The 23,699-nt window shown below is 44.3% G+C and overlaps 1 protein-coding gene across 5 annotated transcripts in view; it reads left to right on the forward strand.

Moving 5' to 3' along the window:
• MAML2 (mastermind like transcriptional coactivator 2) overlaps nucleotides 1-23,699 on the forward strand; it is a 282,219-nt gene that overhangs the window by 243,888 nt on the left and 14,632 nt on the right. For all 5 annotated transcript variants that reach the window (XM_045019495.1, XM_045019502.1, XM_045019526.1 and 2 more), the window contains one exon: nucleotides 21,079-21,285. In XM_045019495.1, coding sequence (XP_044875430.1) covers nucleotides 21,079-21,285 — 207 coding nt within the window. The remainder of the gene's footprint in view (nucleotides 1-21,078; nucleotides 21,286-23,699) is intronic.

Here is a 23,699-nt window from a genome sequence, read left to right on the forward strand (position 1 = left end):
ATTGCAAAATTACTGCATAAACAAGATAGATGTCATTTAGGAGGTAATGTCCTGAAATGCCCTCATATGGAACAGATTGAAAATACACAAATCTGCACAAAAGAGTATTTTAGAATTTGAACTCCTAAGGGTAATTCCTTCCCCATGTGACTGTCAGATGTTGTACCTGGCAGCATCAGACAGGTAGTAAAGAGAGAACTCCTATCAAAAGTAGGATGGTTAAAAAAGAAAGAATGTCTTTTAATGTTTTTAAGGCATGTAAATTAGGATTAAGCTACACTGGGACAGAATCTTCTTGCAAGGTTTCCTTTCCATGCTGTTTGTATGGTATGATCTTTACAAAGAACAATACAAATCTTAGGTACAGTTCTGCTCTGAACAGTGACTGTAAAAATGCCATTGTGGGACACAGTGTTTATTTTGTCAGTCATTCCAGATCAAATGTGTTCAGTATGGGCTGTGATTCAACGCCCATTGCAATCAGTGGAAGTCTTCCCATTGTCTGCAAAACAGATTTTACCCCAAGCCCTATTTTACTAACTTCCAGCTTTGCCCAATCAACCTGGGCTCTGAATCAAGCTGGGTTCTTTCTTTCTCATGCATCACCACCAGTATTAAAGATTCTACAGGCTAATTTATGCCCTTCTGTCACCTATTCAGCCCCATTCTTTCCTCAGAGGTGGAAGTGATAGGAACTTAATAAACTGTTCTGCTGCTGATGCACAAGAAGACAATTCAGGTCTGGTAGCTGTGTTGGTTGTGCAGAGTTTGCAGGAGACAAAAGTCATAAAAAAGGATATTTGGTCATTACAATGAAGAGCTCTCACTCACGGGGACCGGGCCTGTTGAGAGAGAAGGTGCCATGTTTACATTCACTCTTCAGCGCAGAACCGGATTTCAGTGTAACAAGCAATATTACGTTTGTATTGTTCTTTTTGGTTTATAAATCTGTACACCTTAGAAATGGCAGAAGTGAAGCCAGGAGAAGGGGCCAAGACAGAGAAACCTTGCAGACAAAAAATGCTGGAGGTGCCACAAAAAAGCCGTCCTCTTTGCATGTCCGTTTGCCTTCTCACTCTTTTGTGATTGAAAAGCAGGCTACCTTCCCCTTTCTCTTCCCCAGCTGTCTCTCTCTGGCTAAATCTCAGTATTTGTTTTAGTTAAGAACCTTCCTTTATGGCAGTGGGAGTCTTTCCACTGATTTTGGATCTGGCTCTCAAGATACATAAGGCAAATTTAATGCCCCAAACCCTAAACAAAACAATTTGTGAAGTGCAGGGTTGGGGGGGTGGGGAGAGGGGCTTCTGGTGATCCTTGAAGAGCAGCTTTTCCATTTGGGTAAAATTCACCCTTACACCAGGCATCACAAAGCCAATACATCACTTAAATCCCATTTGGGCCCTATGTTGAATGGATAATAGGCTTGTGCTGACCCAGGGCACAGGAGTGAATCCAACCTTTCCTCATTAGTCCAGGAAATGGTGTTGGTCGCTCCACCCGCTGTGAGCTATACTGGTTGTTGGTATGTCAAAAGCTACAATTCGTGAATCCCCAGAGGCCCCAAGCAAAATTGGAATCACATGTGCTCGGCACTGTACATATACAGAGTAAGAGACAGTCCCTGCCCCAAAGAGCTTACAGTATAATTAGATAAGACAGACAACAAGCAGGAAAAGAAACAGAGGCAGGTCAAGTTAATTGCACCAGGTTAGCAGCCATGGGTGGAACTAGAACCCACATCCTCTAATTAGTAGGAGAGGGCACTAACCACTAGACCACACAGCCTTATTGTCAATAAAACAGAGAACTTGTGGTACATGACTTCCTGTTCGCTAGCTCTCTCTTTTTTAATTATAAGAATATGTTCATTGGAAAATGAGAGTGAAAGGGGGGAAGAGGCTGTTTAATTGCCCTCGTAGAAGAGTGATACAAGAGGATCAGAAGAGGCCTGTCATGGCTGTTTATTGACAGCCAAGCTTTCCAACAGCATGAATGGCACTTTATCAGGTGTAAGAAGGGCATTTCTGTATTATCTAGTTGTATTGTAGCATAATTAGGGCATTGTAAATAATAAACGCTATAATTATCATTCCCTTTTGTCTCTTTATTTAAGGAAGCATTTTCCCAAACAGTTTCTCAGAGGCATATTGCCCAAGAGAGAATTAGTCTATTGTGGACCGAACTATTCTCACCCCGTTAGCTGGCTCTACTTAGATTACCAAAAGGCTGGATATAGTGATGAACAAATGAAATAATTTAGTGCAGACATACACACCCGCACCCTCACAAACCTTTCTGTTTGCTCCGCATACTCCGACTCCAGCATCTCTGGGAAGAGTCCAGAAGCTGTGTATCAATATTAGCATGCAACCACACATGGTGCTTCATTTCACAGTTCCCATGTCAAGTAATGCCAGAGGTTAAACAGAGTAAATATATGAGGACCCATGACAAAATCGCACCGAGTTACCATTTCTTGACACACACACAAAAGATGCTTTAAAACCCCTTAAGTGCTCTTTGGAGAACCTTCTTGGTTCACATTTTAATGAAACTACTTTTGGCCTAGATTAAAAATTGTGCAGATCTGTCTAACCCTGAGGCTGCCATCATTGCCCATAGGCATCCTTTACCACACTCACTTGGATGGCAAAACAGAGGGATGACAGCAGCCCTTAACTATAAGTCAGTCCTTCAAATTAAGCACCAATATAGACCCTGGGTCTCTTATAACAGAGGCAGCGTTAATTCCAAATGGAGGATTATAGGGGAAATGTAGCTGTGTGGTTTTGTGCTTTATTTACAACTGCTATATACTTGGGTAGCTATTTAAAACTAAGTATCCAGGTCATTACAATAGATGGGTAATTTTGCCTGCTCGGACGGAACTGTGTGCTGCCCAGTCAGACCTATACCCAGTTGTCCACAGCTGGGAAACCATTAATTCCCTGCTCTGTCCCCAGAGACACCTAACCTGCATCCTGATGCCTTGGTTCCTAATTATGTAATTCATTACTAGAGAAGATGTAGCTTGGAAACAAGTCCTCCAATGCAACAATGTGTTTTAAATCTCTCGCACAGGGGGTTAATCAGCACATTTGGAGGCTGCAGGCAGGTCCAGGCTACGAGATGTTATCCGTACAGTAGAAGTATTGCTTTTCAGTGTTCAGCATTGTTTTCCATCTGAGTTCAGAGTTCAGGGTTGTTAGTTTAGAAAGTTGATCCCAGGAGGCTCCAGTTTAAAGATGTTCATGTTCTTGCTGTGCATTCACAGCAGGAGTGCTTTGATCTTATTATGTGCCACTGACTGTTATGTCATCTGTGTCGTGTCCGTTTGTATGAAAGTGTTCAGTCACCAGCTCTGTGGGCTTTTTTGTTGATGGTGTTCTTTGTATTTCTTAATTATTTTCCTTTCTTCATTAAACATTTTAGTTCAGGTTGATGTCCCCCTCCCCCTATGTAAAACTCAGACCCTTGGAATACTGAGTGTTGTTTGTTTAGGTTTTTTTTTTTCCTGAATGGGGTTTTATAATTATTTCATTGCTTTAGTTTCATTTAGAAGCAAAGCAAATTAGTTTAAATTAGCAGATATGGCTGAATAAAGGGTGGATAAATATCAATGGCAAAAATTAAAACAGACTGGTGATTAGCCTGAAAATTAAAGCGATACGAAAGTAAATGTAATTTGCTGGTTATTGTAAGTTGTATTGGTACTAAGTACTGAGGAAAAACTGATCTTTTCACACCCTTTGTGTGTGTGTAGTTTTGTGTCCATTATATGTCTAAGAAAGTCACTAATTGACAGCTACAGTGTTAGCACCTGACCCTGCAACCCACACTTACAGGAGTACTCTTCGTTCCCAGGGACAGTCACAAATCAATAAGACTCTTTGGACACCCAAGGATTATTCACAGGAGAAAAGAACTGCAGATCTTTTGTATGTACTACTTCAATTTCATCATTTGCTTCAAAGCTGCAATTAGGAAATGTAAATCTCATTGTACATATAAATTAGGGTGACCAGACAGCAAATGTGAAAAATCGGGACGGAGGTTGGGGGTAATAGGTGCCTATATAAGAAAAAAAAACAAAAATCGGGACTGTCCCTATAAAATCGGGACATCTGGTCACCCTAATATAAATGTATGTAGCATAGTATTCATAGAGGAGAGAGAGACAAAGGGGTGTGTTGGTGTATGCACACACACGGGTGTGTCTGCCTGTCTGTCTGTCTCTCTCACACACACACACACACACACACACACAAACTCTAAAGGTTTTAGTTTATTGCAGTATGTGCATTGAAGTTTACTTTCCTGTTAACAGCTTTGAAATAAATGATAACGTTGAAGTAGAACAGGTAATACTTATTTTGTGGGAATAATCATTTCTCATGCAAATAAACCCGTTCACTTTAATATAAATAAGAGCATGTGGAACATTTAAAACTGTTGGTATGCATACTTCCACCTTTTCATGTTCTCTGTATGTATAAATATCTCCTGTCTGTGTGTTCCATTCTATGCATCCGAAGAAGTGAGCTGTAGCTCATGAAAGCTTATGCTGAAATAAATTTGTTAGTCTCTAAGGTGCCACAAGTACTCCTGTTCTTTTATTTAAAACTACAGCACCTTACAGGCTTCAGTGGAGCCATTTCCACTTATGCTGTCTGAGGATCTGACACTACATCTATGTCCGTGTCCATATATTCAGGCTGAGACTCTGGTCCATAACATATAGGCTAAGGTCACTCTGAGGGAATAATAATTCATCTTAATTAATTAGCCTCTTAGAGCTGGTATGGCTACTTCCACGTTTTCATGTTCTCTGTTTGTATATATCTTCTTACTATATGTTCCATTCCATGCATCTGATGAAGTGGGCTGTAGCCCACGAAAACTTATGCTCAAATAAATTTGTTAGTCTCTAAGGTGCCACAAGTACTCCTGTTCTTTTTGTGGATACAGACTAACACGGCTGCTACTCTGAAATCTGAGGGAACACTGCCACTATAGGTGGCTAGAGACATGAAGTGAAACCCTATTCCCATTTTAGGCGATGGGAGTTTTGCCATTAACTTTAATGGAGCCAGGATTTCACCCATGATCTCTGATGTAGACATTTTACAGTAACCTTATGTGTTGATATTTCAACACATGAGTGTTATTTTCATTACAAATAACCAAAATCTTTCCAAAGTGGAGACCTTTAAATATACCACTTAGGCCAGAAGATCACATTAAAATATTATCCTGATTTACTTGGGAAAATTCTAATAATACATCATTGAAATCTCTGCGGAAATGTTTCATGTAGACAAATCTCTATTTAGGTCATTCCACAGAATGTACAGTAATCAGATGTATAGGGGAGGGTTTCTTATTTTTGCAGAATGCGCATGCATTCAGAATTTGCCATACTCAGAATAAGAGACAAGATGTTCAGCTGTGTGTTTAGCTTTTGCAAAAGGCTTCTCTGTCTGCCCAGGCATGGGCACTGTGTAGCACAGACAGGAAGTATGCCAGACTGACTCTGCAGGAGGCTGCATAGAACACGTGCAGAAAAGAACAAGAAACTGCTTAATGATTAATCACTGTCAACCTTTGTTCTTGTTAAAGACTTGATTGTTGGACAAGGCTAGTAATGAGGCACTGTTTCCGTGTCTGTTGCTATGAGATTGTGCAAGTACTGAATCTGCTCTTCAGCCCATGCAGAAAATGCAATTCTGTCTTTGCCCAGGTTTTAATGAGCTAGAGCAAAAGCACTTTCATAGCAGCGCCTGCTAGTGGCTATACCGTCTTTCAGTATTTCACACATAAACCCCCACGTTCCTAGGTTGATAGCAAAAATATGTTTAAAAAAACAAGACTGCAAGCCAAAACTTGGCACACACAGGCTCAGGAATGAGTAGCTTGTTTTGTTAAATTAAAAAAACAAAGTGATTAGAAGTGTTTATAGTAAAAACTGCGCAAATAACTAAGTTGATTTTTTTTCTCATCTGTAATTCGAAAGTGGTTGTTTAAGAAAGGTGTTTGCTGATTGGATATGATTCTGTACATCGGCCAAGTTAGTACATGTAAAGTAACTATTATTATTATAATTTATTTTATTATTTTGCTATTGCTGCTTTACATTTCCAAGGGAACAGAAAATGATATTGGAGAGATGCCAGGATAAAATGATTGTGCAATTAAGAAAGGGGGAGGAGGGATTCTTGGTAGCAAAGTTAGTAATTTTTCACTCATTGTCACTCAATGGTGTCCCAGGCACAGACCCACATCTTCAGCTGTTATAGGAGAGACTGGCCGCTAGAAAGGAAGGATGGTCCAGTCAGTAGGGTTCTCACTTTGGATGCTGCAGAACTAGGCTTAATGCTCTGCTCTGCCACAGGCTTCCTGTGTGACTTTTCACAAGTCAGATTGATTTCATTAGGAGTTAAGTATCAGAGGGGTAGCCGTGTTAGTCTGGATCTGTAAAAGCAGCAAAGAGTCCTGTGGCACCTTATAGACTAACAGACATATTGGAGCATGAGCTTTCGTGGGTGAAGTGGGTATTCACCCACGAAAGCTCATGCTCCAATACATCTGTTAGTCTATAAGGTGCCACAGGACTCTTTGCTGCTATTAGGAGTTAAGTGCTTTTGAAAATCCCACTAGGTGCCTATCTGCATATGTAGGTGTCTGGATATCTTCAAAACTCCTGTCCTTAGTCTCTTTGTGCCTCAGTTCCTCGTTTGTACAATGGGGATAATAGTAATTCCCTATCTCACAATGGTGTTGTGAAGGTAATACGTTACCGACTGTGAAGTACTCAGAGTCTACAGTAACGGGGCCACATAAGCACCTTAAATAGATATAAATTGGTGGTCCTGCCTTTGGTCAGGACCTTGGCGGGGCTACTTTTCAGCCTAGGACACTGTAAGGCATTGATGCCCTGTAGTGCTTTAAATATATAGTGAAGCTGGACAACTCAGATTATTCTCTGATCCTGCTACTTCTAGATGGATTGATAGGTCCATCTGCCCACATAAATCCTTTCCTGAATTACAGATGAGTTGGGGACAGAGGGGCCCCTGCATGGAATATCTAGGAGCCAATCGTTATTCCATAAATATATTATTATTTTCAAATGTTTTTGGTGACGTTCTTTTCAAATTTTGCACTCTTTGGATTGATTCATGTGTATTTGCACTTTGAGCTGTGTACCTCGGCTGTGGTTGGTCAGAGAAGTCACACATAGGTTATTTCCTTTCTCTTATTGGAGGAGAGCACAAGCAAGTCTGGCAGTTGTAAAATGTGGTTGCCACAGATCCTCATGCATATGCCTTTGAAATGTGACTTCCACAGTTTTGCCAATCAAGGTGGACAGCTCAAGATGTTCATGGAAGGCAAATGCAGAAGTGGGGCCATGTGATCGAGGGAAAGTTTTTGTGAACATTTAAAAAAATTATCGAAGGAAAATATTTTGCATTGTTCACCTGGAATTTTTGATTTCAAGATGTTTGACACCAAAAGTGATCATGTGCTTTTCCAATCTTCGGTTCTTTCAAATGCTGGAACAGTGTTTGGCCCCAGTCTTGCGCTTACAGACATGTTTAACTTTATCCATGTGAGTAGTTGCATTAGAGCCTGTTAGGATACTGACAGGCATATAAACTTTTTTGTGTTGGCAGGATCTGGCTCTGTAAAAGCATCTGAATAGATTATGATCTGATATACTTTAAGGTAGCTCTGTACATTAAAACAATATCCTTAGTCTCAAAACAATGGACATGATTTGCCACTGCCTTACACCTTGTGTCATCTTGTACACATGTGCAAAGTGAGAGTAAAAAGAGTGTAAGATGCTACCAAACAAAATGGTAGAGTTTTACACCTACTTTGACTAAGCAAGGTACAAGGCAATAGAGAATTAGGCCCACTGTGCTTTGTAAGTCCTGTCTGCATAACATTATTTTTATCCCGCTCCGATACGTGTTGGTCAAATTTCCAGCTGGTATAATTTGGCATAGGTTCATTGACATCAATGGAGCTATGTTGATTTACACCTGTAGAAGATCTGGCCCTATACATTCTGCTATTATTGAAATTAATAGATTATTTAACTTATTCCTAGTAATAATTAATAATAATTCTACTTCACAGGGTACGTCTACACTGCAATTAAAACCTGCGGCTGGCTTGTGCCAGCTGACTCGGGCTCGCTGAGTTCGGACTAAGGGGCTGTTTAATTGCCGTGTAGACGTTCGGGTTCAGGCTGGAGAGTCTGGGCTGTAGGACCTTGCGAGGTGGGAGGGTCCCAGAGCAGCCCAAGTCCAAAGATCTACACCACAATTAAACAGCGCCTTAGCCCGAGTCCTACGGGTCCGAGTCGGCTTGCCAGTCGTGAGTGTCTAATTGAAGTGTAGACGTACCCACAGAGTTTCTGCAGCCATTCCTGCTTATGCTATGATCTCTTAACCAATTTTCCAGTTTGGTGGCCGAACCAAAACATCCCAAATAAGTGGTTTCAGGTCAATGCAAACATTTTAATGAATTTTTTTGTTTGTCTGTTGTCAAAACCGTTAGGTAAATTTGACACAAATTGTTGAAATGTTTCAATTGACCCAAATCTGCTGGTTTTGGCAAAAAAACCAAAACATGTCAGAACAATTCTGCCGAGCTCTGTGTCTCGCAGTGGAAGCAAGTTCAGGCTAGGTCAGTACTTGTAAGCGAGACCTCCAGGAAAAGCCCAGCGACTGCAGAAAGTAGACTTTGCTCTTCAGTAGATTCCTTTTCAGAATGGGGCTAGCAAGTATTATGGTCTTGAAAGTGCCATCTTACGGATGAGCGAGAGGCCAACATTTGGGTTGTTCAAATTAGTTAGTAAGGACTCTTCATTTGTGTAGGGCTTGCAGGTACAACCTACGGGGTTATACAGTAGCCTGGAATATTTTGCGAGCAAGTTTAACTACTTAGTAGAGGAAAATAAATCTATGTAGAAGCCTTGATCTGCACCATGAATAGCCTGCTATGATGACTGAGGCAACTGAGACCCACTGCTTAAGAAAAGTGAACAAAATGTACAGAATTAGTTGCCAGACAAACAAAATGTTACACAGCTTCTCCCCTGGAGAGAGCTGGAGCTAGAGGTTTTCATCAGCCAAACATCAGACCGTGGGCAGACTTTAGTGAATACATCTGAAGAACTTTACTGTATTTGTTTCGTTAAACCAGCACTAATGTAAGGAGAGGAGAAAGGTTAGAGCTGTTTCTCTGAGCCTGACAGTCAAAACAAAATGAGCCACTCTGTGGTGTCACAAAAGGGAGGGGAAAATGTCTGCTCCTTTTGACGGAAAATCTTCAAGAACTAGAACCCCATCATGTCACAAATACCAACTCTCCTTGGTTAGGAGGCAAACTCTCTGAGGGAGCTGTGGTTTAGCAAACATTATTTTCATTCTCTCCCACTGAAAATAATATTCACCAACTCCAGCGCCCTTTTGGGGATGGGGGAAGCTAAAGTTTTGGGTCCATTTTTCCAACCAAATTTCCATAAAATGCCTTTGAATTATGTGTTCAGAAATGAAAACTTGCAGAGGTATTTCAGGGGTCTGGACAAGCTGACAGGGAGAGAAATCTGGGGGGGAGGCTCAGAATGTCAACTTTTGCTCTTTGCTTTGTGGTGTCTGTCTGTCTATCATCATGTTTCTATAACCATTATTGCTGTAATATCGAAGCACGGATCAGGAACATTCCCTGCTTCCCTTTGTGATGCTGCCTATAAAAATAATGCTTTCCATTACTACACAGCCTTTCCTCTCACCTCACAAGCTCAACACAGGACTCACTAAGAGGGGTGTGGAAGAGAGATGCCAAGGGGTTGGAGTTTCCGGTGTTGCTCTCAAAGAATTGCCAGGGGCCTAGCCAAGAGTATCAGAGGGGTAGCCGTGTTAGTCCGTGTTTGCATCCGACGAAGTGGGTATTCACCCACGAAAGCTCATGCTGCAAAACGTCTGTTAGTCTATAAGGTGCCACAGGATTCTTTGCTGCTTTTAGCCAAGAGTAGTGTTTGATTCTGGGGGAGCCATGGTCAGCTGTTCTCAATCCACAGTGATGGCTCCAGTCACTACAGGGTCTCTGGAGGAAGGCTCTATATGGGAAAAAAATAGAAAATAGCAACAATAATATTTAGTACCTAACCATATATGCTGCTTTACCTCCAATGGGAGAGGCAGGTGCTCAACACCACTGAAAATCAGGGCACTTATTAAGGTACCTAACATTAGGCACCTGAGTTTCACAAGGCTGGCCTAAGTGACTTGCCCGGAGTTGCACAGAAGCCTATGACAGTCTTTTATCTCAGTGGATTTACACAGATTTATACCTGGCCTATAGAGGGCTACAGGCTACTTTGCAAGACTCCATGAGCTGCATTTTTCCCATTGGCCAACTCTGCCTGGCCATATCAAGTTGAGTACATCAGTCCTAGGATTCTATAATTTACAGACACAATAGAGCAGTATGAAGGGGCCTTAGTGTAAATGAGACTCAAGCCCTTAATGTGTTTTTACAGGTAAATAATTATAATTTCTTATAGATCTGTGTCATGCATACAAGGCACATTTAAAGCTGCTGCTACTGGATGAAGGTGCTAGGCTGAGATTTCTATAAGGTAGGGGAATGTCCTGTCATGTCCTATAAATGCATTTGACTCTCCAGTGTGGCATTAAGCCCAGCCCAGTGATAGGTGGCAATACAGAGGTGCACTACCCCAATAGGTGCTCCTGATGCATTGTGCTTCAGACAAGCAAAGTGCCCCAGGGAGCCCCAAGTGTGGTCGCAAGACAAGACTTGTAAGGTATTTCCACACTACAGGGACTATACTGGCATAGCTACAGTGCTGTGGCTATGCTGGCACAACCACGTAGTGTAGACACAGCCGAGGGGGTTTCCTGTAGGACCATCACTCCTCTCAACCACTCCTTTCCTAGGTCAATGGAAGCATTCGTCCGTAGATACAGCTGCATCTGCACCAAGGGATAGGTCACCATAGCGACATCAGTTAGAAGTGTGGATTTTTCATTCCCCTGTTCAATGTAGCTATGTCAACCTACATTTTAAGTATAGACCAGGCCAGAGCACCCGTTCTGAGTCAGAACAGTGAGAACACGTCACCAAAGAGGAGGGCAAAGAAAGAAGAATTCCAGGAAGAAGTGGGCTTCAAGAAGGCGATTTGAAGAAGGAGCGGGAGGGATCTTGATGAAATGCAAGTGGGAGACTGTAGCAGACGGGGACCAGGATGATACAAGGCATGGAGCCAAGATGAGTGTGAAAGAACAGTGAAGGGAGCAGCAAGATGAAAAGCTAGAGAGTGGCATTGTAAAATGTTTGGGGTCCTTGTGGTAGAAGTGCTCATTTACTGCAGTATAAAAGCCTAAACAGAAGAGAATAGAATATTTTACATAGACTATTTCACTATTGTATTACACGGTGAACAGAAGCCCAAGGTATGTCAGACTGTAGGCACCTTTTACCAATATAAAACAAAGGGAGAATTCTTGTGATACTCAGGGCTCCAGATACCTAGGCAGCACAGTTATGAATATAGCCACAAATAGAACAAATGGAGAGGAGTACGTAAACAGTTTAATTACACAAGTAAAGGATGACTGCGTAACCCATCTGGGGTGGAATAAAGCTGACCCATGAGTCAGCTGTGCATGGGTCAGCCCCAATCAGAGAGCAAAAATTGTTTTCTTCCATGTGTCAGTGTTTCCATTATTAACGCCTATTTCAGGGATATGTAACTTGGCTGTAGAAATCTGGTCAGAATTCCTTACTTCTCGGGTATATGTTGTATCAGGCCAGGGTCACTTTTGGTGATTTTTAGCACATTTTCATAACAATGATTGAGCTGCCTTTGAGTTATAGGTGATATCACCCATATGGTGATATCAACAAATAATGGTGTTTAGAGCCTGGGGGTGGAGGTTGGATGTGCAGTGGGTAGAACTAAATTAAGATCTTCGTCTGGCATTTTTGTTGCATTTTACACTTCATGTACCCATAAGAAACAAAGGAAAGTCTGTTTTAACATTTACGTGTGTACGTTTGGAGCCAAATTCTCCCCCTCAATTATACTACTGCAACCCCCGGACATAAACGGGGGTAGCAGCAGTAGAACGGAAAAGAAATTTTGATTCTGAATGTTTTGATTTGCTGGTTACATAAATGTGTTTAAAATTCCTCTTGGTTTCCATGAACAAACCCAGGGAGTATTACTTGCTTAGAGGATTTCTTGAGTTATTATCTAATCTGTCCATCTCTCTGTCTGTCTATCGTAGTGTTTTATACTGCGGCGCGTCACCAGAGTAGCTGAGCCCCTTCCCCATAATAGCAATAGCCAAGTCTCTCGTGTACTTCATAGTCTCTGGTTCTTTGCCCGTTGATTTGTTACAGATTTTTTTCTATTTATTTGCTCATTCGTTGTGAGGGGAGGTTGTTTGGAGGAGAGAGGTGTCTGTGTTGTGAATGCCATTCTTGCTATAGTGGAAACGTGTCTTTGGAGAGGAAGGTGTTACAATCTGGCCCTGTGCCCCTCTATGTGAGAGCAATCTGTTGCAAGTGAACCCAATAGCTGGATCCAACGTGCTTCGGAAGGAAACTGGGTCTGGGTAGACTCTAGTCACCGTTTCTAGCTCTGGAACCATAGGACACACTTGAGGCACCGACCTCTTGTCCGATGCCCTTCTTTGGGAGATGGGACTCCGCAGTCCAGTTGCCCCAGACTGCAAAACCAGTGATTCAGACCTCTGAGCCCCCCTAGCCTTTTTCATGTGCTCTCTCAGAGTCCCACCTAGGCTGTGGGCTCTCTGGGCTTCTAGTTTAACCCCTTTGGGGACAACGCGACAGGGAATCATGGAACACGGGCTTAGCATAGGATTTCTTCACCACAGTCACTTTACTCTTCGAAGCGCCCTCTCCTTGTCTGATCTCAAGTCTGTGAGTCTGAGGTATGTTAACAGGCGGGGCGGCTCTAGCAATTTTGCTGCCCCAAGCATGGCGGCACACCGCGGGGGGCGCTCTGGTGGTCGCCGGTCCCGCGTCTCCGGTGGACCTCCTGCAGACGTGCCTGCGGAGGGTCCGCTGGTCCCGCGGCTCCGGTGGAACATCCGCAGGCATGCCTGCGGGAGGTCCACCGGAGCCGCCTGCCGCCCTCCCGGCGACTGGCAGAGGGCCCCCCGTACTGGGGCCTGGAGCCGGCCCTGTTAACAGGTTTCAGAGGGGTAGCCATGTTAGTCTGTATCAGCAAAAACAACGAGGAGTCCTTGTGGCACCTTAGAGACTAAATAAATTTGTTTGTCTCTAAGGTGCCACAAGGAGTCCTCATTGTTGGTTTTTTAGGTATGTTAGTATTTCAGGCTTGGCAAAGTCTGTCTTGCCCTCTTGTTCCTGCAGGCCTTTTAGGTTTGTGGTGATGGATGCTCCCCCTGATCAGAGCAGCACCCCTGCTTAAATATAGTCTCCTTTAGCAATATGTTCTGCTGGAAAGTTTGTCCCTTTTTCCTTCAGGTCCCTGAGTAGAAGGTGCATTGTTCCAGGAGGAGAGTGGGCCCTAGATTGCTTTCTTGATGGCTTCTCCACTATGATCCTTCAACAAGGTGTCAATTATCTTTCCCCAGCAACATGGCTATGTGGAATGCAATTCCATAGGCTTGCTTTGTGAAAGGTTAGATATGTTCAGCACATGATACAAGATTAAGGTGACCATATGTCCCATTTTGGCGAGGACAGTCCCCTTTTTAAGCCCTGTCCCGGACCGCCTGACTTTTTTTTGGCAAAACTGGGCATTTGGTCTTGTTTTGCCCTAGGGGGACAAGGAGGAACATTGGATAGGGCAAGCAGCGATGCTGGGCAGCGGGGCTCGGGTGGTCGGCCCCAGCCCCAGGCGGCAGGACTTGGGTGGGTGGCAATGCCAGGGGGCTTGGCTTGGGAGCGAGAGGCCTCGGGTCAGCCCCATGCGCGGTAGGGGCTCAGATGAGCAATAACACCAGGTGGCTCAGGCGAGCCCGATGCAGGAGGAGTAGGAGGGCCTTGGGCCAGCCCTGCACGGTGTCCTGTTTTCACTTGGGGAAATATGGTCACCCTATACAAGATGGAGGTCCTAATAGAAACCAGAATTTACCATTTGATAATGACACATCCTGTTCTGTCACAGAAGGTTTGGCAGCATTTCCTAAAAGTCTGTCTGACTTTGGATTTGCCTCATTTCCTCAGGAAGTTCCTTCCACAGGCCAATCCCATCGAACATCAATTTCATCCTCCATTCTGGAAGATGAAATGGTCTAATGTTGCCCAGTATACGTGGTGTCTGGTTAAAAAGGAAAGGCAATTCCAGTAAAATATTCGTTGTTATTATTAGATATAAAACATATTGGGCCAAATTCTACTCTCAACTACAGCAGTGTAAATCCACCCAGGCCAGAATTTCTCACTGTACATGTATATTTTAAAAAACCGTATCTTGTTAGACAAAATCTGATCTCACTTGCACCTCTTTTACTGTGGTGCAGCTCTATGGACTCTTGATTTATATTGGTGGAAGTGAGAGGAGAATCAGGCCCAATAGCACCAGTTCTTTAAGGGTCAGTCTGCAGCACAACTAATCCTCTGCATCAAGTATGATTTATTAGGCAATTGCTCACCTCAAATCGCCTCCTCTGGAACACCAGGAAGTCGGACAAATAACACATTATAGATTCATAGACTAACACTCTCATTTCTTGGACAGCAAAAAAAATAAAACAGCTCAAATTTCATGATTTACATTGCTCTTGCAGTGTCTTTTTCCCAAATGGCTATTTTTTGTGCCAACTGCTATTCTAAATATGATTATTAAAAATCATTTATTAGGTATCGAGAAGTGAAACTGTCCAGCTTATCTGAAAATAAAACCCAAGTTACCTGGGCAATGGGGGGATAAATCTACATATATTACCATGAATTTCGAAAGCATACATTGGGGAAGTCTGCATTTTCTGTGCAATGAGAAAACAGATGTATTCTATTAATGGATGTAACATGTGGGATGGGTTTAAGCTAGAGTGTAGTTTGAATGTGGATGTCAAAACCAATTTATTGTAACATATTTTTCCTTTCAAAATATTTTAAGAAGTACAAAAGTTTGCACAACATCTTGGCAAGCTGGTTCTGTGGAAAGGAATACTTTCTGTCTCACAGCTAACATAAGGGCTGAAGAATGTGGCAGTGGCTGAGCAATTCTGGATTATTTCTTGAATTGAAAAGAATGTGTGCAAGACAGAATTGTGTAAAAGTCCATTACATTTTCAGAGGTGCAATTGTAATGCTGCCCTGGGGGCTGCAGGTGGCTCCAAAAGAAAGTTGTGGGTTTTATGTCATATTTAGATTGTTAAACACTTTACTTATATGGCCCTGTCTGAATGCCGCAGAATTATTTTAAATTAGAAGTAGCAATAGCCATCAACAGAGATCACATCAGCCACACTATCAGAGGCTCATTCACCTGCACATCTACCAACGTGGTATATGTCATCATGTGCCAGCAATGTCCCTCTGCCATGTACATTGGCCAGACCGGACAGTCTCTACGTAAAAGAATAAATGGACATAAATCAGATGTCAAAAATTATAACATTCAAAAACCAGTTGGAGAACACTTCAATCTCCTTGGTCACTTGATTACAGACCTAAAAGTCACAATATTATGACAAAGAAACTTAAAACCAGACTCCAATGAGAGACTGCTGAATTGGAATTAATTTGCAAAATGGACACCATTAAATTAGGCTTGAATAAAGACTGGGAGTGGATGGGTCATTACACAAAGTAAAACTATTTCCTCATGTTTATTGCCCCGCCACACTGTTCCTCACAACTTCTTGTCAACTGCTCCAAATGGGCCATTTTGATTACCACTACAAAAAGTTTTTTCTCTCCTGCTGATAATAGCTCACCTTAACTGATCACTATCGTTAGAGTGTGTATGGTAACACCCATTGTTTCATGTTCTCTGTGTATATATATATCTTCCTACTGTATTTTCTACTGCATGCATCCGATGAAGTGGGCTGTAGCCCATGAAAGCTTATGCTCAAATACATTTGTTAATCTCTAAGGTGCCACAAGTACTCCTGTTCTTTTTGCATCAACAGAGACACAAAGTGGGTGAGGTAAGATCTGTTGTTGGACCAACTTCTGTTGGTGAGGCCTGGTCTACACTATGTGTTTAAACCGGTTTAAGGAGCGTAAAACCGATTTAACGCCACACCCGTCCACACTGAGAGGCCCTTTATATCGGTATAAAGGGCTCTTTAAACCGGTTTCTGTACTCCTCCCTAACGAGAGGAGTAGCGCTAATATCGGTATTTCCATATCGGATTAGGGTTAGTGTGGCCGCAGATCGACAGTATTGGCCTCCGGGTGGTATCCCACAGTGCACCACTGACCACTCTGGACAGCAATCTGAACTCGGATGCAGTGGCCAGGTAGACAGGAAAAGCCCCACGAACTTTAGAATATTTCCTGTTTGCCCAGCGTGGAGCTCCGATCAGCACGTGTGGCGAGGCAGTTAAAAATCAAAATAAAGAAAGAGCTCCCACATGGACCATGCGGATGTGATTGCTGTAAGGGCAAGCAAATCTGTTCTATCAGCGCTTCGTTACAGAAGACAAAATTCAAAATCATTTTTAAAAAATCTCCAGACAGACGCCATAGCAGGGACTCAGCTCACTGCTGCGTGACAAGCGTAACGGAAAGCCAAAGAATCAAATGGATGCTCATGGCCTGGAGGACTCAAGCTATCCCACAGTTCTTGCAGTCTCCAAAAAGTATTTGCATTCTTGGCTGAGCTCCAAATGCTTCTAGGGTCAAACACAGTGTCCGCGGTGGGTCAGGGCATAGCTCGGCAATTTACGCACCCCCCCACCTACCCCCAGAAGTGAAAGGGAAAACAATCCTCTCTTGACTCTTTTACATGTCATCCTATCTTTACTGAATGCTGCAGATAGACACGATGGTGCAGCACTCAACACCAACATCCTTGCTCCCCCCTGCCATGGGTGGCTGATGGTACAATAAGACTGATACCCATTGTCATCATCAGCCTATTGGCACATGGGGCAGTGCAAAAGGACTGGTAACCATGCCGACTAGCATCAGTTAGGTCGATCAAGGGTGCCTGCCCCTAATTTTTCCTGGTAGATGGTGCAATATGGCTGGTAACCGTCTTCATCATAGCAACAGGGGGCTGAGCTCCATCAGCCCCCACCCTTCATGTGTAAAGAAAAGATTCAGTTGCCCCTGGACTAGCAGTGGGATGCTGGGCTCCTCTCCTACACACTGCTTAATGTCCTGTCTGGACTATCATAGCAGCTGGAGGCTGCCTTCCACTCATTTCTCACTAACAAGTCACTGTGTCATCACACAAGTGGGGGGACAATGCTATGGTAGCCCAGGAAGGCTGGGGGAAGAACAGAATGAACAGGTGGGGTTGTTGCAGGAGCACCCCCTGTGAATAGCATACAGCTCATAATTTCTGCAGGATCTGACACAGAGCAGCTGTGCTCTCTGGTTATGATATACAGTGGTTCTCTAGTACACTTGCCCATATTCTAGGCAGGACTGATTCTATTTTTAGATACCAAAAAGGAGGGATTGACTCAGGGAGTCATTCCCAATTTTGGCTTTTGTGCCCCTGGCTAAGAGCAGCCAGGGGCACTTATGACAGCAACATATGGTGCAGTGAAAAAGGACTGGTAGCCACGATCATCTTATTACCAATTTATGGTATGGTAGATGGTGCAATATGGCTGGTAACCATCTCTGCTGTCATGCAAAAGCAAAAGCATGCTGCTGTGTAGCGCTGCTGAATCGCCTCTGTGAGCGGCATCTAGTACACATACGGTGACAGTCACAAAAGGCAAAATAGGCTCCATGATTGCCATGCTATGGCATCTGCCAGGGCAATCCAGAGAAAAAAGGCACGAAATGCTTGTCTGCCGTTGCTTTCCCAGCGGAAGGAGTGACTGATGACATTTACCCAGAACCATCCGCGACAATGATTTTTGCCCCATCAGGCACTGGGATCTCAACCCGGAAATTCCAAGGGGCGGGGGAGGCTGCGGGAACTATGGGATAGCTACGGAATAGCTACCCACAGTGCAATGCTCCAGAAATCGACGCTAGCCTCGGACCGTGGACGCACACGACCGATTTAATGTGTTTAGTGTGGCCGCGCACACTCGATTTTATACAATCTGTTTTGCTAAACCGGTTTATGTAAATTCGGAATAATCCCGTAGTGTAGACGTACCCTGAGAGAGACAAGCTTTCAGGATCCACAAAGGACCTGAAGAAGAGCTCTGTGGAGCATGAAAGCTTTCCTCTTTCCCCACTAGAAGTTGGTCCAGTGAAAGACATTATATCACTCTCCCATATCCTGGGATCAACATGGCTATAACAATACTGTGAACAGTGGCCAGCAATGTATTTTTTCCTTCCCAGCTGGTAGGAGAAGTAATTGGTTTAATTTACAGTTAGTTTTTCATGTATGTTTTGGTTTTGTGAGTGTGTTTGTATGTGTGTAGAACTTGTTGAGGGAAAGCAAAGTCACAGAAATAAACTTTGCATGTAGTTCTCAAGGTAGCCATTCCTGTCTCTTGTGACAGTGAGTTCTATAGTCTAGGATTGGTGCCTGTGAAAATTCTGATTCTGGCACTCATGAGTCTCTGCCGTTGGTGAAATATAATTATCCCAGTGGAATGTAGCTGTCATGGAAGATCATAGTCATGGAGGGAGAGGTGGTCTCTCAAGTAGTTAGAAGAATCCAGTGGACAGAATTCTGCAGTTAGACTCTAATCACTGGGGAAGCCCGTGCAGACAGTGGAGCACCAGGGTGATGTGTTCTTGGACACCTATGGTGTGGAGCAGACAGTCTGCTGCATATTGTATCAGCTGGAGCTTTTTCAGATTGGGTGGCTTCGTTTCTATGAGTTGTAATGATTGAGCCTAAAAGTCAGGAAAATGATGTCCCCATAATTTTAGCTAACTCCCCAGTAGCGCCTGTCTGAGCTATAGCTGTGCAACTTTGTGCACATGGCATTGGAGTGCTCCAGGTTTTTGTGTGATAACACAGGGACAGAGGTAGCTCTTTTTCTATATTTATGGAAGGGTGGAGGTCTGTCTACTGGTGAAATGACTCAACAGAAAGCATCTTGCTGTCAGCAAAACCTTTTTTCTGTCTAGTTTGTAACAAGAAAGTAAACAGAACACATATAGTTGAAAGAGGAGGAGCAGGGGGTGGAGTCTCAGGGAAAGAGGAGGGGCCGGGCCAGGGCCATGGAGAGGGTGGGGCTCCTGCTTTTGCCTTTTGAAAAGATGTTCACCCTACTCTTCTTCTCCGCACGCCAATATGGCCTTGTGTGGAAAACTACAGAGAGGAGCCAGCCGGTTGGGCCAGAAGCAGCCAAAGCAGGGACCACTGGACATTCAGAGAACTTCAGCAGTGTTGATTGGACTTGCTCTGCCTTGTGCTGATTGGCCGTTTGCTCCAACCCTCCTCCCCCTCTCTCATCGTCTCTTCACCTCAGGTTCACTCCACACCTCCTTTACCTTCTGACCCCTTTTCCTCCCTCCCTTCTCCTTTCTTCCCATTTAGAGAATCCCCTCCTAACTCACCCCTCCCCACCAAAAAAAAATTCATGGAACTACCATGCCGTTTGCTGCCATCACATTGTTCCCTCTGCTCGTGTATTAGACCCCTCTCCCCACCCTGCGTCTGTCTTTTCCCATTAGATTGTAAACGCTTTGGGGTGCTTCTCTTTGTCGGCCCTTAGGCCAGAGGCAGATTATGGTTTCGTGGGGTCCTGGGCCAGAGCAAGTGGGAGACCCCTCCCCATTCTTCCCCTTCTGCCTGCAGCACTGTCCGCAGCCCCACCCCATTCTGCTCCTTCCCTCTGTGGCCCCGCCAGGTCCGCAGCGGGGAGTGAGAGCTCCCCCAGCCCTGAGGCCGTGGCAGGAAGCCAGAGCTCCTCCAGGCCCGCGGCCACAACTAGGGTCTAAACTCTGGAGCTTCCCCCGGCGCATCTGCCAGGGAGCAGGGTCGGGGTCCAGGGGCTTCCCCCACCTCGCCCTGCCCACCTGGTGCTTCTGCCAGGGAGCAGGGTCGGAGTCCAGGGGCTTCCCCCCGCCCAACACTTCTGCCAGGGAGCAGGGTCAGGGTCTGGGGTCTTCCTCCACTGCCCGACACTTCCGCCAGGGAGCAGGATCGGGGCCCCGGGGCTTCCCCCACTACCCGACTCTTCTGCCAGGGAGCAGGGTCAGGGTACAGGGGTTTCTCCCACCCACCCAACGCTTCTGCCACCCTGCAGCAGCTGTCTGCCGGGGCCAGGGCCCCTGGGCTCGGGCCCCATTCGCTAATCCGCCACTGTCTTAGGCACTCCTGGAAAAAACACGATCAATAATAATAACTGGAGATAATTCTGCAGCACCAGAATTTCCTCTTTTCTTTCACCGAGATTGTTCCTGGGGGCATATGAAGGAGCCAATGAAAAGGCACCAGTCATTGCACTGTAAAGTGACTACTAACCACGTTCTTGTTTTCTAACGAGGTTACAAATAGCTGTCACTTCTAATAGAGAGTCTCAATATAATAGTTGTTGTTCCTAACCAGATTTTAGGTGTCAGTAGATGCAGTGTTTGTTGCCATGTAATCATATGAATTGCCATGTGTTCTTATGGGAGTTCCCTGTAAAAGGCCCAGGACAGCTCAGTTACTTCCTTTGAGGTTCCATAAACTTCTGTTAAAATGTCAAGGTTTCCCACTGAAACCACATGGTAGGTTTTCAAAGCTTTCCATACAGCATTAGAGTTACTTCCTCGTCTTGATTCTTTATATGAGCCTTTGTTATCAGTCTCTTGTCCTGCAGTTTAAAGAGCAGGGTCCCACACTTGATCTTTAATAATCTAAGTGTGTAAAAAGAGTCATTGCCTTTTCTTGATAATTTTTAATTTTATTTTATTCATTTTATCATTCATAAGATGTTTCTTCTTTTTCAGGATCAACACTCTGTGATAGGCCAAGGTACAGGCCCCAGTCCAAGTTCCAGTACTTGCTCAAATCCAAACACTGGAAGTGGTTACATGAACTCATCCCAGCAATCAGCGTTGAATCAGCAACTGATGGAAAAGAAACAGGCGTTGCAGAGGCAGATGATGGAGCAAAAGCAGCAGCTCCTTCTACAGCAGCAGATGTTGGCAGAAACAGTAAATTTTCTAATTCCTATTTTATGTCTAATAAATTTTCATCGGATTTATAGAAATGAGAGATGGAAAAGATGGGTTAGGTCACTTTGTCCATCCACTGAACATTCACGGTTGTTCCCTATAGAATATTCTTGATGGCTCTGTTCAGCCTATTTTAAATTATTCAAGCACTGAAGCTTCCACTACTTCCTTTGGGAGACTATTCCACAGTCTAACTCTTCTCACCATTAGGAGATTTTTCCTGATATTGAGCCTAAATTTCCCTTAGCTCAGTTTCATTTTAATACTCCAGATTATGGCCCCAATCCAGCAAAGCACATGCTTAATTTGAAGCATGTGAGTGGCCCCAATGGACCTGATTCTCATTTATACTGAAGCCACTGTGGCCACTCTGGCTATGTAGAATGGCTAAAGTGATGTAACTTATGTTTACACCCACTTTAAGGCTTCTTCACATGGGCAGAGTGTTGTAAAGTGGTCTTAGTATAAAGGGGAATCAGGAGCATTGACTTCAATGTCAGGTGCTTAAAGTTAAGCACTTGCTTAAGTGTTTTGCTGGATCATGGGTTGTATAAATCCCAATTCATATTGTTGACACACCTTTATATACTAGCAACCAGTTATCATATTTCCCCTTCAATGTGAAGGAAAGCAGAGAGTTTCTCTTGGTGTAGCACGATCATCATGTTATGAGTTACAGGATGTGCACATGCTCCCTTATTTGTAGTTCTGAATCCTAAGGGCCCAATTCTTTGTTACCCTGTAGCTTGTGCAGCCATTGACACTATTGTAAAGTGGATGTGAAATCATACCAGTTTGATTGATAGCTCCTTATATCCACTTTAAACTGGTGTTGATTACTGTGCAAAGGGTGGAACAATGGACAATCAGGCCCTACATGCATCTTGAGAAGTGCTAAAAGGAAAGTAAACAAAAGTTAAAGGGAAAATTAAAATAATAACTGCAGGGTGACTCCCTCTGTGGATCAGCTTGTATTTGTTTTTGTTCTGCACTTGTTGTACACACACAAGTGCACAGACATACACATAAAACAATCTCAGTTGCAATTTAAAGGAATTGCTGCAGACCAAGATTTTTATGGGAGCTAAAAGGTTTCTGTTCTTCACAAGGGTTCAAGCTGAATAGTTCATTAAGATTAGCTTGATAAATCTTAATCAGACCACAGGTTCCAAAACTGAAATATGGAAATGCCTGAATACCACAACAAAGAGTGTTCTCACATTGTTTATAACCATGGCTGGAAGCAGAAGCAGGGGCGGCTCTAGGAATCCTGCCGCCCCAAGCAGGGCGGCGCGCCGCGGGGCACGCTCTGGCGGTCGCCGGTCCCACGGCTCCGGGGGACCTCTTGCAGACATGCCTGCGGAGGTTCCGCTGGTCCCGCGGCTCCGTTGGAGCATCCACAGGCATGCCTGCGGGAGGTCCACCAGAGCCACGGGACCAGTGGACCCTCCGCAGTCATGCCTGCGGGAGGTCCACTGAAGCCGCGGTACCAGTGGACCCTCCGCAGTCATGCCTGCGGGAGGTCCACTGGTCCCGCAGCTCCGGTGGACCTCCCGCAGGCATGACTGCGGAAGGTCCGCCGGAGCCGCCTGCCGCCCTGCCGGCAAAATGCTGCCCCAAGCGCGCGCTTGGCGCGCTGGGGTCTGGAGCCGGCCCTGAGCAGAAGAACCAGATTTCTCACAAGGTCTGTTTGTGTGAGATTTCAGGCAGAAAAGGTCGGAATAGTTCTGATTTCTGATCAGCTTCAGATAAACATCCAGAGCCTGATTCTTATTTAAACCAAAGTCCCTTTTCACGTTCTGGCAGTGTAAAGAATCTTGAAAAGAAATTGTAAGTTACATCTGCTTTTAATGCCCCTGGACATTGCCAGAGTGGTGTACAGGAGCCTTGGTGTAAATGAGAAACCTCCCTCCCCTTCCCCACCCCAAAGCTTTTGGATACTTAGACCATGTCTACAGAGTTAAGTCGACTTAAGTTATGTTGATGATCATAAGCCGCTTTAATTACATCGGTTGTGCACATCCACACAATACTCCTTGTGTTGGTGGAGCGCTTCCACAGTTGGTGCTCTTGTATCGACAGAGAGAGAGCATTGCATCATAGGTAGCTCTCCCTCTATGGAACTCACCACCCTGTGCCACTGGGAGATCTGGGAACAGATTGCAATGCATCATGGGGGTATGTTCACTGTCCCATGATACAGTACTTTCTGTCTCACCATTCCATGGGCTTCTGACTTTGTTTTGCACCATTTTTGAACAGCCCTTGTAAACTGTGCTCCTGCCATCTCTGCCTGAAAGCATGGATCCTGAACTGCTAACTAGTCTGGTGATGAGTGTTATGAACACAATGCAGCTAGGCCTGCAGTATTTCATGAGCTGCGAAATAGAAAG

Source organism: Mauremys mutica, chromosome 1 (assembly GCF_020497125.1).
Source record: "Mauremys mutica isolate MM-2020 ecotype Southern chromosome 1, ASM2049712v1, whole genome shotgun sequence".
NCBI classification, from domain to species: Eukaryota; Metazoa; Chordata; order Testudines; family Geoemydidae; genus Mauremys; species Mauremys mutica.